The sequence below is a fragment of the Diceros bicornis genome, chromosome 9 (assembly GCF_020826845.1).
Source record: "Diceros bicornis minor isolate mBicDic1 chromosome 9, mDicBic1.mat.cur, whole genome shotgun sequence".
Classification (NCBI taxonomy): domain Eukaryota; kingdom Metazoa; phylum Chordata; class Mammalia; order Perissodactyla; family Rhinocerotidae; genus Diceros; species Diceros bicornis.
The window spans coordinates 50,188,536-50,204,363 of NC_080748.1; the positions used below are offsets into that span (position 1 = coordinate 50,188,536).

The window sequence follows — 15,828 nt, forward strand, 5'->3', positions numbered from 1 at the left end:
ATTTTTAGATTCTTTTTTAAATGATTTTTAGAATATCTTTATTTACTGGAAAAAAGCCTTTGTTGGTTATATACATTGTAAATATTTTTTTCCTCTCTCTGGCTTAAAGTTTTACTCTCTTAATGAGATCTTTTGAATAAAGACATTTTAACAGTAATATTTTTCTTTATAGATGATTCTTTCCAGATCGGGGTTAAGAAATCTTTCACAACTCTGTATTGTGAAGGTAGTCTCCTATGTTATATTCTAAATGCTTTATTGTTTCATGTGTTGGGGCCCAGGGCAGGCCACCCCAAAACATCCCACAACAGCATATTGATTATTTTGAATTAAAGTTATTTGAGAAGCAAAAAGGGCATTCTGACCCTCCTGTCTCTGTTCCCCCTGAGAGTGGGAAATACATCTCCCACGTGAAATGTGCTCTCTCTGCCTCATCATCACCAGAGCTGGGGAATTCAGGGCTGAGAATCCTGCATGAACAAAGCTTGCTGATTTAATACCTCAAGCCTAAATTCTGCTTATATTCCTCACTAATTATGTACCTCAAACCTAGGTTTCTTTGTCCTGTCATCCCTCACAATTGTTTCTTTGTGTAAAAGATATATATACTGCCTCCTTTGTTTACTCTCCCAGCACCGTTTCTCTATGATCCCAATACATACATATTAAACTGGGTTTTTCTCCTGTTGATCTGGTTTTGTCAATTTTATTATTAGTCCAGCCATAAGAACACAAGAAGAGAAGAAAGGGGATTTTCCCCCACCCCATCACATGCTTCATATTTAAATCAAAAATTCATTTTGAGTTGATTTTTGGTGTGATATTAGAGCTAAGACTAATTTTTTTCCATGTGAGATACACTCTCACCTTTGCCATAAATCAAGATTCCTCATACGTGTGCTTCTGTCTCTGGGCACAAATCTGTTCCATTTGTCTACTCGTTTCTGCTATGCCAGCACCACAGTGCCTTAGTTAAAGTAACATTATAATTAATCATACTATCTAATTCTTCTTCAAGATTTTCATGGGATTTGGGGCCCTTTATATCTTTACCTAAATTATGGGATCAACTTTTCAATACACATACACCCACAATCACACTCCACAGGCATTTACAATTTAGTAAGGATTGCACTGAATCCATAAATCAATTTAAAGTAGAATTCATGTTTTTATAATATTCAGTCTTCTAATCCATGAACATGGCATTCCCCTCCATTTATCTAGGACTTTTTAAACTTTTCTCAATAATGTTTTATTTTCTCTTTAGAAGTGTTGCATATCTATTGTGAGATTTATTGTTAGATATTTGAAAACTATTTTTAATGATAACTTTTTATACATTAATTTTGTTATCAGTTATTGCTTACATGTGGAAATACAATTTATATAATGACTGAGTATACAGCAACTTAATTCACTTATTAAATCAAATAGTTTCTAATTAGATTGTGATTAGGTTTTCATTAGATATTTATCATATAACCTTGAATAATGACAGTTTTATTCATTCCTTTCAGATTGTTATTGATTTTCTTTCCCTTTGTTGCCTTGTTACTGACTAGTTACCCTATTAAAATGTTGAATAAAAGTGGTATTAACAATCACCTTTTTCTCATTCTAATGAAACTCTCAAAACCAAATATTTCTTGACTATTAATTTTTGTATTAATTTCTCTTCCAAGTTTGGTAAGAGTTTTTATTATGATGGGTGTTGAATTTTACCATTATTTTTCATTTACTCAGATGTTTATTTTGTTACTGTATTGAGTTATATTGATTAGTTTTTCTATGTTAAATAACACGTATTTCTGGAATAAAATCAAATTGGTTGAGATTTATTATTCTTTTATTTATATCTAGCTTTGATTTGCTAATACTTCTTTTGGATATTTGCATCTATGCTTGTGAGAGAGTTTAGCCATCGTTATTTTTCTTTCTCCTGTGTTTCCTTGTTTAACATTTATAGAGTTCTATTTTTCTTTCCTTTTTTTTTTTTTGTGAGGAAGATCAACCCTGAGCTAACATCCATGCTAATCCTCCTCTTTTCTGCTGAGGAAGACCAGCTCTGAGCTAACATCTATTGGCAATCCTCCTCCTTTTTTTTTTCCCCTGAAAGCCCCAGTAGATAGTTGTTTGTCATAGTTGCACATCCTTCTAGTTGCTGTATGTGGGACGCGGCCTCAGCATGGCTGGAGAAGCGGTGCCTCGGTGCACGCCCGGGATCCGAACCCCGGGCAGCCAGTAGCAGAGCCCGCGTACTTAACTGCTAAGCCATGGGACCGGCCCTATAGAGTTCTATTTTTCTATAAATTTATTTCAGCTAAAAATTCAAATAATGTTATAAGCATATTCAAATATTCTTCTTTTATAGTCTGCAGAATATATAGTAATATCCACGTTTTCATTTCTGATATAGTTACTTTTTTCTTGACAATTTAGCAAGTAGTTTATAAATTTTACTGCAAATATTTTCAGAGAAACAACTTGAGCTTCTTTTTAATCTTCTCTATTGCATGCTTATTTTCTATTTTATTAAATTTTTCTATTTTATTTATACTTCATTTTTATCATTAACATTTCACTCATATTTTTGTTATTTTTTTTTCTTTTGGTCTTTTTTTTATATCTTCTTGAGATTGAAGATAAAATCTTTGCTTTTCGGTTTTTTTATTGCTTGAATACATGAACTTAAGTCTATAAATTTCTCTCTAACATTTCTTTAGCTACATCCCACACAGTTTGCTATATCATATTTTCATTATCTTCAGTTTAAATTGTTTTCTAATTTTAGCCATGTGCTATTTAGAAGTGTATTGCCTAATTTCAAATAGTTGAGCATTTAAAAAATTATCCTCTTTGTTATTTATTTCCAGCTTTATTCCACATTTATCAGAGAACACGCTCTGTGCGATTTCAAGTTTTTAAAATTTGTTGAGGTTTACTTTATGGTTCAGAATATGGTAAATTCTGGTAAATATTCCATGTGTACCTAAAAATATTGTTTATAAGGATAATACCTACAGCACTACAACTATTTAGATTTTTTGCAAAAAGTTGTATGTAATAAACTAAAATGTAAAGAGAAAATTGTCTCCATTTCAAACATGATTACCTACCCTTAAAAAATTAATTCTTGGAATTCTCTTGGAGAGAGTTTGAAAAAACATACATATATGGAAATCGATCATTTTCCTAATAACTTGTTTAATGGACCCAGTTTTTGCACCACAACAGATCTGCATGGCTTGTCTACCTCCATGGGCCTAGACAGAGAGGCCTTAGAAATTATTCATTCTGTGTTGTGCTCAGTAAACCCTGGCGTCTTTTGGTACTCCTATTTCCACTGACCAAGGGGCCCACAGTGGCAGTGCCACCTGTAAAAGGGAGATGGCTGCAATCCAAACTGCAGGACTAGCTTTCCTAAAGGCTGAGAAAGGAGTCAACTTACATGACCCAGTAATTTCCGCGAAGAAAAGAGGTAAAGGATATGAGCATTTTATGTTATTTGCCCAGTGATTTACTACACAGATTAAAAAGTTAGGTGATAGCAAGTAAAGTTATAAAATGAGGGTGAAATATAGATGCATACATATCTGATTTCAGGATGGAGAATTACTTTTAAAATATAAGCACAATTGTCCTAAATTGTTACTTTGCTGGCTCCTACCTAATGAAGCACACCCTAGTGTCATGCCCTTGAGTAGTCCACTCAACCTCACTGTGACGAGCATTGGCCAATGCAACCTTAGCAAGTATGATGCAAGCAGAGGCTTGTATTGGACGCTGTCCTCTTTGAGCCGCCTGCTCTTGAACTCCCTTCTCTTGGAAACCCAGCCCCTATCTGGCGGGAAGTCCAAGCCACAGGGAAAGTCCAGTTAGAGGACAACCGTGGCGCTCTAGTAGAAGCTTCAGCTGAGCTCGCAGATGACAGCCAACTCTAACTGCCTGCTCTGCCAGAGAACCATCTTGAATATTCCAGTCTTGTTGAACCCTAGATGACCGCAGCATCAGCCAATACCATGTGGAGTAGAAGAATAGCCCAATTGAACCCAGTCAACAGACAGAATCACGAAAGATAATAAAATGGTTGTTTTAGCCACTAAGATTTTGGGATCATTTGTTTGTCAGAAATATATAATCAAAACAATAGTAAACAATTTCATGAAGAAATATATATTTATCTTAAATGTAAAATATGTGCATTTAAAGCAAATATTGGAAAATATTTGTAAAAATATGATATACATATGGTTAATAACATCTGTACCTAAAGTTTATAAAAGTAATTAAACAAAATTGTTTAGTCTTGTTGGTAGTCTTGTCAGTCTGAACCAGTGTCAGAAAAAATGCCCGAAGTTCTGGTAGAATTTTAGATCACAAGGTTGAATCCATCAGATTTATTTATTTATTTAGCCAATATTTTTAAGCATTCCTTATATGCTATACTCTTGACACACAGAGCTTAAAGGTACATTAGGAGAAAGAGAAAAAGAAACAGACTGAAACTCTGCTAGAATTTAAACTTTGCTAGGAAGTGTGTCTTAAAACACAGAAAATGAATCAATTGTAGACATCAGTTTGCATAAATAAATTTGAACGGCACAGTTACTGGAGAAATTCCTTTCTTTTATAATTCTTCTCTTGACTTTGCATGTCATGTACAAAAAATACTACTTCTAAATTAAGAAAATAAAAACTTTAAAACAGTTTCAAGATCAGGCTGCAACCATCCAAACAGGATTTCTTAGTTTAAATTCAATCTCAATATATAAATTATTCTCTGATCAGAATATATTCCTCAGCACAGATCTTTCACACATTCATTCTGTAAGGGCGTGTTCCCTGTTTTGCTTTAGTTGCAGTAGTCCTGTTACTTTGGTCACATTTGGGGTGAAATGGTCTTGAGCTCACTGTCAATTTCAACCCCATGACAGAGGGGAAGAAGTCAGCACAGTGTTAGGAAAAAGTCGCCTTCTCAGCATTCTTTGTGTGTTTCAGACTCTCATGCTGATTATGTAGTTCATCTTATTTTCAAGATACAGTCTTTTAAAAAGTATTTGATCTTCTTTCAATCTTCCTTAATATTTCTCTTAAATGTATAGTGGGCACAGAAAGATTGAGAAAGGAAGATGGGGTAAGTACATATCTGTTCTCCTTTTCAATATCCCTTGCTTATTTTTTATGCAAAAATGTTTTAAAAAGTTAATTTTATTTCAACTTCTCTATGAAAGTGTATGAAAAATTCTGTTTTGACGTAGGTCTTATTTTATTACATCCATTCTTCAAGGTTGAGGAAAGGAGAAATGAGTTGTTGACAACCAGAGGAAGAAGGACAAGCTAAGTAGCTCTTCAACTTCTCTCAGATGTAGTTTTCTCAGTAGAGCTTTAAAAATTATCTAGACTATTGTTATCAACAGAACATGGAGCATACCCAGGAGATCTGAATGCTAGTTAAAACTCACTTTTAAAAATAAATATCTTTTAACAGTTCAAAACTAAGGAGCAATAGATTATTTATATGATCACTTTCTCTACTAACATGACAGAAAACTGTTATTAGCCCTGTGAGCCCAAATTATGTATTTTTAAATAGCCTATCTCAAATGAATTTTGCAGTTTGATGCCAGGGCTGATATCCTTCCATCTATACAGGACATGACATTTTTCATCTATTCATGCACATCTACCTTTCCACAGAAAATTGCTCTTCTCTTTCCCTCAAAGCATGCAGATAAATTACCATGATGTCAGCATTCCAGGAAGAACATCCAAGGACAACAAACTATTCTGTTACTCCTTGTCTCCAGCTGACGACTACAAAGATATCACTTCCTCACAAGCCATTGAAACAAATATCTAATCACACATCTAAATTAGTTTAGCTGTGGTGTTAGTTAATAATTGTTGCATCCACTTTTAAAGCAGGGCCCCTACATACATAGGCTGTCATAGAATCTCCATCTTTTGTATATATGTCTACCAGAAATCTGAACATAATTTTTTATCAAAGAAATAGCAAAGATTATGCATGCACAATAATAGAAAAACAATATCAACAAAAGAAACTTGCTAGTCTTTTCATGCTACACTCATTTGGCTAGCTCCAGCAAAAAGATCTTAAGAAGAAAAAGAAAAATATATCTTATTAAAAAGTGCGAAAGCTCCTACTTAACATTTTAAATTTAAACAATTCATGTAATTACTGTCTTGTAGAAAATTTAGCATCTCACATATATCATAATATGAGTTAATATATTACTATGCTACATAAGGCCTAGGATAAGCATCCATGATTTAAAGTAAAAAGTCTCTTCTTTACCTCTCTTCATTGTTTGGAAATACTACAATTCTTGGATTATGTCTAAACCAAAAAGATGAAATGAGAAATTGAAAGAAATGAAAGAATCCAAAATTCTATTCTTACCTTATATAGTAATGTTTATGGTAATTTTTAAAAGAATTGTTTAATTAAATTAATAATGTAATTATTCCCGTATGTCTGACAGCAAAGCTTAACTTTCATTATTTCAATTTTTATAAAACATCTAAAGATGATAAAAATATTGAGCCATATCTTGACAGAAATAAATATTGTTATTTTAGATGACTTTTTCTAATATGACAGGAGTAAGTTTTGACAGATTTTGAGCAATAGTTTCATATTTATTTTAAGTAATGTGAAAAATTTTGATACTTATTTTAATAGCGTTTGGATGAGAAGGTATAAATATATAATTTTCAATTCATATATGAAAAGTTGGTTAATATTTTAGGCCCTATCAAAAACTTCCTATTGAATAAATGCCTAAAATATATGTAAATCATTGATATTCAGCCTGCAATGATGGAAGTGGACATTCACATGCAAATTGAGAAATAACAAACAAAAATATAGCTATCTACATCTTTCCATCAGTCTGTCCAAACATCCATCCATCTTTCCATTCTTTCCTCCATCCATCCATCCATAAATCACTTTCTATCTATCCATCTATTTATCTATTATCTATCTATCAATCTATATAGCTATCTATTTACAGTATACCTCAGGATGCTTTTCCTTATGGGAAATTTGAGGCCTGTTTTTCCTAGCATCTATCTGATTCTTTAAATGCTTGTTGAGTGCTTACTCTGTGCCAATAATTGTGCCATGTGGAGCGATATAGGGGTGAACAAGCTTATTGTGCTCATCACCAGTACATGGAACCTGGTTTAGTGGAAAAAACAATGTAAAACAAATAATTTTTTCATTATAATATTGATCATTGATACAAAGGAAAGCTCCATTGTGCTTTCAAGTCAAATTTGCATTATGAAAAGATGACTCTGGCTACTGAAAGGAGAACACATTGGAAAAAGCAATAGTGAAAATTATAAGGGTAGGTTAAGAAGGTTCCTATTATCTTGAAAACCCTTTACTACCAGGCCTTATTTCTGGGATACAGATTTGAAGGCAAAGGTGGTCCTGACTGTTATTAGCCAGCCAATGGTACTGATGCCTTTAAGTATATTTTCTGATCTATTGTCTGGTTTCCAGTTTTGTTTGTGATCTTAAAGTTTTAATTATTTATTTCTTTATCTCTTTCTCCTGACATATTTTAAGCTTTTTATGGCACAGTGAAAAATACACGCAAAACAATATTTATTGAATAATAGATGGATCAATGTGCTTTCTCTAGTGGATTGTACCTTCTTGGCATAAATTCAGATAGAACTTATTGCATTTTTTGGACACTTATTTTGTGTCCTAACATGCTCTCACTAGAGTGAGGCTTGGCTACAAAATTAGTTTTCCCCTGTTCCATCAACTGTTCTAAATTTCCTGGTCTTGCTAAGTCCCTGCCTTCTTACCTGCTCTGATTTGAGGTGTCAGTGTTCTTTGTGTTTAAGACAGCCTGACTCTGCAATTTTTGATGTGTTATCTAACCGTTCTTTAACACCATCATTACATACCTTTACATTTCCATAAGAAATCGTTGTCATGTAATAAAATTTGTTCTATCTACCCATAAAACATAGCATTGTACATTACTTCTTGCTATTTCTAATGATTTGTTTGCCTATGACTATATACTAAAAAAATTCTTTACATTATATGTGCAAAGAAATTCTACAGAGGCACTATTATGTATCTTGATTTACTGATAATTTACATTGAAATCATCAATATAAAATATATGTTATAGAAAGTGCAAAAGTGCTATTAATCTGACACAGAGTATGAACTGGGATAAGAATCATGATAAAGCTGTGTGCTTCTGCATTACTTAAGCTGCTCATACCCACTGCATTCCTAGAACTTAAAATAGCTATGCTTATTTAAATCTAATTTTGCATCATAAATGTATTCCTAGACTGAATTATTTATGCCTCTCTTCACAAACATTTCAATACATTATACAGTAAAATTAGAAGAGAATATGTGTGTGAAATATCATTTCATTAGTAACATTTGTATAAGATATTCACTGTAAAAGTTGGAGCCTCATCATGTTCATCTTCTCTGTCACCCTTCTCAAGAATTTAGCAGAGGAAAATGTGAATGAGCTGTCAGTCTATTAGCAGTATTTTTGAAATAAATGATTGCATCTTTTTGTATATACAAGTATACATCTATTTATTTGAACTCTGACCACTGTCCTCACTGTAACACCTGATTCCAAACTTCACTGGACAAGAGAGTGTTGGAACGAAAATCTGGTGGGCTTAATGCTCTTCTCTATGTGGATAGAACCATAAATCCACAGTCCTTTTCATAGAGTAGCAATATAGTTAAACATGTTTCTGTATTTTATCCAAGAAGTAGCTTAGGTTTGAACAGAGCCTGTTCACTAAAAGCTATCTCTTGTCAACGGCTTTATCCTCAGTAAAAATAATCACATATCCTTAAAAAAATATCTTAAGAGAGAGCACCTTTCTCCATTGACTGTACCTCTTGCAAGCATGAGTATCAAGGATGTGGTTTCTTAACATTGAGGAAAATTGTTATAGTCATCAGTGAGATCCAACAAACATTTCTTGTTTTTCTCCCAGGTAAAAGTTAGGATACTGTCCTCCTACCCTCATGAAGTTTTCTGTGGCCGTATGACTGGTTTGTCATCAAAGTACGAACAAAGGAGAATTATAATACTTGAAGGCAGAATCTTTAAGAACAAGTAAACAATGTACTACTCTCTGGCTTTCCCTTTCTGACATGAAGACCAGCAGTGCTCATATTGTAGCTTATATGTCATTCTGGGTACCAGGGTAATAATATCATAGAGCTGTCATAGACATGTAGCATGAGTAAGAAAAAAGCATTATGGTATTAAGTCACTGAGAATTTTGAAGTTATTCATTACAGTAGAATTACTTATCTTATTCCGGTTGATAAAACAATTAACCTCGATATTCCCTATTCTCACTTACTCACATATCAGCATGTACCCTCGTGTAATAGGAAATAGCATCATAAGTTTCTCTAATTGTTGCTACACACAATATAATAGTTCTAAGTGATGCATAGCCATTAAAGAGAACTCAGCTATAACCATGCCAGGAAGGATCTGGGTTGTTGGACCACGCCTGGAACCAAGGCGCCCTTTCACTCCAGCCTCTGTGCACCTGCCATTTTTAGGAAGAGTTAAAAGAGGCCCTATATTTCTTCCATACATCAGGATTATAGACAATATAGTTCTAATAAGTCTATCTTACATTAAGAAAGCTATGGCATGTTAGCTCAGAGCCAGTCTTCCTCAGCAAAAAGAGGAGGATTAGCACGGATGTTAGCTCAGGGCTGATCTTCCTCACAAAAAGAAAAGAAAAGAAAAGAAAAGAAAAGAAAAGAAAAGAAAAGAAAGCTATGGCATATAAAGAAGAAGTCCATAATTCACCTTTGAGAATTTGAAGGGAATAGTAGAACAAATAAGACAGGATGAACAGAACAATAAAAAAAATACCCAGTTTTACAAAAGAACCAACAAACATTCATAAATTTAATAAATTATTAAAACTGTATTTTAATGGACCTTTTAAAATATATTAAGGAGAAATTTAAAGATTATTCTAGGACCTTGTGAAAAAAAATTGTATGGCTTTAAATAAATGTTAGTTGAAGAAAGAAAGGAAAGAAGGAAGGCAGGATGGAAGGAAGGGGGAAAAGAGGGAGGAAGGAAAAAATAAAACTAGAGAAAGTGTGTGTGTGTGTGTGTGTGTGTGAGAGAGAGAGAGAGAGAGAGACTAAAAATGCAGCTCCAGGAGTTGAATTTACCTTTCCTAAATTATACAGTTTTTATAATCACTTGAATTAGGTACCAATGTAATTTGCATTCCATGTCCTTGGGGTCTTACCTTTCTACATAATCTAGTAGCCGGGAACAGTGATTCGAAGCAGGAGCATCATGACCTCCTACTGCATAAAGAAAACCATCGCAGGTGGCCACTCCAACACCCCCTCTCCTCTTACACATTGGAGCACACATGTTCCACTTATTTGTATGAGGATCGTAGTATTCCATTGAACTCAAACAGGAACTTCCATCACGACCTCCAACTGAATACAATCTAAAAACACAATTGGAAAAATATGATTTAATATTACAGTCCGTATGACAAAATGTAGAAAAAGTCCTTTAAAAATAAATTTTCTTTCACAGTATGAGCCTCAGATGTGTTAAAAATATATTACTTCACATGGAAATTTTTATTAATGGTACTCTATAAATAATTACATATGCCTGGAATTCCCATCATTCTAATATGTAGTATACCAGATGAAATTAAAACAACTATACTTTTACAAGCTCTATTATTTTTAAAATGTTAGACAGATTTAAACTGCTTCTTGCATAAATAATGAAATCATGTTAATATATTATTTTAATAAATATTGAGGAATGGCTATTTAAAATATAGAATAAGATATATTTACCTCAAATTTTCTTGAAAATGACCATAATCAGAAGAAAACAGATTGTCTTACTTGTTGATCAGCAGTTGATTTGCCAGTATATAAATCATGCCTACTCCTAGTGTTCTGACCTCACAGTTTAGAACACTGAATAAATGGAACAATCTAAACAAATATTATCATAATACTAGCTTTCTTAATCAGTGCCTATACTATAGCTAATGTGTCACACAGATAGACAGACTTTATAGGAAAATAGGGTACAATGATGTTAGTTGACAGAATATTGCTGAAAATTACTTGATACACTCATTTTGCTATTTCAGTAGTAAGAAGTGTGATAGGAACCCAGGACAATAAGTACTACGGCATAAACGGTATTTAACTGATTAGAAATACATTGTCTATTCCTAATAAAAATAGTTCTTGCCTGTTTGATTATAGTCATGAAGTTTCATCACAGTAAGGTACAGAGTTGCATTTATTTATTTACTCATTTATTTAACATATATTTTTGGATGCCTCATTTGTGTCACACACTATCCAAAGTTTTGTGAATATATCCATGAACAAAACAGGAAAAAACATCCCTGCACCCAATTCTACTGGAAGAGGGTGTAGACATAATATATGCAATAAACATACATATTATGTACTGCTTTAGAAGGTGCTGAGGGCTGTAAACATAGACAGAGCAGGGCAGTGGAGTCAGGAGTGCAACTGGTGGGAGTCCGGGTTGTGGTTACAACTTTAATATATGATCAGGAAAGGTCTCACTCGGAAGACGATGCTTGCACAACAACCTGAAGATGGTAGTGGTTGGAGGTGAGTTCAGGAATATCTAGGGGGAGAAGATTCGAGGCCAACTGAACAGTAAATGCAAAGTTCCAGGAGCAGCAAGGGAGCCAGCGCGGTTGGAGCAGAGATGGTGGGCCGTGGGGCAGAGGAGGGGAGAAGTGGGGATGCAGGGTGGACCTCACACAAGTGTTTGCAGACATTTACTCTGAGTGAAACACAAAGCCATAAGAGGATTTTGAGTAGAGGAGTGGTATGACTTGCATATATTTTAGTAAGATTAGATGTGATATTTTTGCTTTACCAGTGAACATTATGTTGAATGTATCGGTAAATAGACTTAACTCTACACTTTTTAGTTTCTAAGTAAATGCATAGGAAGACATTATTACTTAGTATATAAAATATTCAGGTCTTAGATTTAAAAATTCATGCTCTAATATCCTTTAATGACTCTAAAATATGATGTTTAAACTGATTTCAAATCCTGGAGACCTGTTTTTTAAAGCTGTTTATGTTTCTCTTAATGCCTGCCATGGTAGAATGTTCCTGATTGCACAAGTATTTCCTTTATGAATGTAATACCTCTTTGCTTGATCACTCACAAGTTGCCTGCCAGCTCTCAATCTTGCAATATATTGAAATTAGCCAATAGAAGCAATTTGAAAGACAAGTATTGGACAATTTAGCTTGCAGAAGCACCCATAAGTGAAATAATTATTCCCTCAGAAGTTTTTTATCATCTTAAACACTTCTTAAAATTTGGACTTCATTTATTTGTTTCATTAAATTGAAGATCTAACAAAAGTAGGCATTATATAATGAGATATTGTTATCAAAATTTAACTAAATATTTTTTTGCAAGGATTTTACTTATTGGGTAAGTATCTTCATGCAGGGCACCTAGTATAGTCCTTGTACATAGTTTATATATAAAAGTATCCTCCTCTTTTTTCCTAATGTTTTAAAGGAATGGTTGATTTCCAGCTGCTCTATTTATTTATACAGATTACAGTGATAAATTATTACTATTGATTTATCTGAACTCCGCATTGCTGATACTAAAATATTTCTATGCAATAATAAATCACACATTTTCTTTTTTTGAAATGATTAAAGAATGCTAAGATATACAAATACATAGCTAAATGTCTATAAAAAGTAAGGATAATTAGACATATTGCTTACACTATGGAAGTCAAATATTGAGCCCATTACCATAGCTTTCTATTTGGAAATAAAAATGTTCCTGCAAAGAGTTCACAAGTTACAACATCAGTGACTTCTTTAATATAATTACGCACAGTATAAATCACTATTCAGTCTCTTTTTTCTGTGTGAACTCACCCCTAATAAAATCCAATAACTCAAGAGTTTATACAAGAAAGAAATTTATGTAATGCCGCAATAAAAAAGACATAATATTTGATAGTTCCTTTTGTAAAGCGAATGTTTGATACATAGCAGCTTTTATTTTATAAATTATTTACTAAAGCCGAAGCTAGGCTATCAGTGATTTGTTTCATTTAGTATATATCCCGTTTAATGTCCTTCATTGTATTATACAGTCTACAGATAACAATGAAATTATTGTAATTTTCATAATATCGTATAAATTATTGATTAATACTAGTGCAAAATTAGTTGAAAAGAGTAAATGCACTGAATTGCTTTGAAAAGGAAATGAGAAAATTGCAATTTGTGTAGAAGAGATAATAATATCCTTTTGTGGATCCGTTATTAAAACTAGTAGATGTATTTCAATACTTGAAAATATTTTGAAAATTATATGTCTAACAAATAAATGCTATCAACCGTTTTCAATAATCCACTTATTCTGAAACAAAAATTTGCTAAATAATTGAGAACTAGAATGCAAAAATAAATAACAACTATTGCTATAATTATTGTTAAAGTTATAAAAATAACCAAGGAATACAAAAGATATACTTTAAGCAGTTAGAATAAAAGCTACAATGTATGCACAAAACTTCATGGACAATATCAAAGGTTATCTTTTCAGATCTGCCCTCACAATCTATTTAATCATAGACTGATTCCCTGCTTTGTTTCACTACAATGACAAACTAGATGTTGAGAATCTGAAGAGCAGAGAAGAATCTGACGCTAGAAGTAAATGCACTGACAACATAGGAAGTGACAGCTGACAGTTTCATAGCAAGAAAGGAAATGTGACATTTTAACTTAGAGGTGAAAGATGAGTGGAAATTTGTAAGATGAAATGGGGGAAAGCATTACACATAGAGAAAGCATTATGTGTAAAGACAAGGGGCATGAAAGGTCATGGCGAGTGATAAATAAAGAGTGGCAGGTATGTCATATTGATGGAAGGGGTGGTCATGAAGGAGGGGAAAGAAGAGACGCAACTGGTAAGATGAAAAGATTAGACTGAGAATGAAGGGGGTAGGTTTCCGTGCTACGGAGTTGGGATTTCATTCCAAGGCAGTGAGAAAAGGATAGAAAAATAACATTCTTAGGAATCATCAAGTTCATAGTTCAGTTTGCTATGAACATTGACCAGTATATCCCTTGCAAGCCAAAAACTGGCAGATCAGAAATATCCCTGTCTTAAGTAAACTTTTGTAGAATTGTGCTGAGAATGGCAAGCATCTGAGACGTCCTTACTACTTTCCCTAACTTATGTGTTTATTCAGCATACAGATGAATTTTACCTAATATTTAGCAACGAGGTCTCCATGTTTGAGACCTAGTTGCCAGATGCCCATCCATGTTATCACCACATATTTTACATTCTAGTACATATAATACAGCCGTTGGAGGAAACAAATTCTGTATTAGTTAGGGTTTGGGTTCAAGTGTGTGTAAAGTGGTTTTGCAGGTGTTGAGACCCAGGATGCTTCCAACTTTTAATGTATCATCTATAGAGTATGAACCTTCCTCAAGAACTGTGAGGAGTCTGAAATGTTACCCTACTTGGAAGCTAACAAATTAGCCTACCACAGTTTCATAGACACTGGCAGAAGACATAAGACTCCTGGATCAGAGAGAAACGACTTTATTATTCACAGCACAATAGCCAGCCTGAGCTTCATGTTCACATTGGTTCTCCTTGTTCCCCCAAACCCCTTAATGGTGACAGAGAGAGACTCAGGTGAATGTTGCACACATAGTGGGCTTTTCTCATACCTGAAGAACCTTGAGTTTAGGAACTGCTAATCCTTTAAAGGGAGCTGCCAGCAAACCTGCCCAATCTTAGCTGTGAAGGGAGATGTTATCTTTATCATTCTGGTCAAAGAACAAATCTGTTCTCTGCCCCAAAGAAAGACACTATCTCTATCTTCCAAAGCTGTTTGATTTTCAAATATCCTTGAAAGGACAGTGTGAAAAAAGTTGCTGATATTTCTTGTTTGCAAAAAGTGCAGTAATGCTAAAACCCCATGGAGAACTGTCTATAAACCCCCTTGTCCTGATGTCCCAAGGTGGAGTCCTAGCGATCACAACCACAGTTCAAACAGTAGCGTGAAGGAAAAGCAGAAGAAGGAGACATCCTTTCCTTTTAAGAATCCATCTTGTAAGTTGCATTCATCTCATTCATTACTCATTAATCAATTTAGGTGTATCTCCACTAGAAAGTCTTTCCTGATCCCACTTTGTCTTTTTCCAAGAAATTTAACATTATTTATAATCTGTATCCTAGATGGAGTTATTTAATATTTGTCATACTTTATCAATAGTGCATAATTCAAGGATGGCTACAAAAAGTTTTTCAAACCATTATCTAAATATTTGAAGGTTTTTGTGATTAGCTTGTGATATTATATATAATTTTCATTCACTATATATGGTTACCCAGAAAGAATGTTTAGGCATCCCTTCCCTTGCATAATAAAAGTATAAGAATTCCACAATCCCCGCTTAACACCTTTGGAGCAACTCCCTAGATTCAGAACTGTGCTTGATCCTTTGTTGCCCAGTTGATGGAGAACTCTTTAATCTGGTCCCATGAGAAGGCTTGTTGATCCTGCTAGCAGAATACTCCTGCATGTGCCTTTGAGTGAACCTTTTCATGAGAAGTGCTTGTTGGAGTGCCTTACAGTACAGTAAGCAGGATTTCATTAAGCTTACAACAACAGGTTGTATCCTGCTTACTAAGAAATGTT

General features: G+C 33.8%; 1 protein-coding gene across 2 annotated transcripts in view; it reads right to left on the reverse strand.

The window, feature by feature from the left end:
- Nucleotides 1–15,828, reverse strand: part of KLHL1 (kelch like family member 1) — a 351,208-nt gene that overhangs the window by 11,407 nt on the left and 323,973 nt on the right. For both annotated transcript variants that reach the window (XM_058547700.1, XM_058547699.1), the window contains one exon: nt 10,333–10,545. In XM_058547700.1, the coding sequence (XP_058403683.1) occupies nt 10,333–10,545 (213 nt within the window). The remainder of the gene's footprint in view (nt 1–10,332; nt 10,546–15,828) is intronic.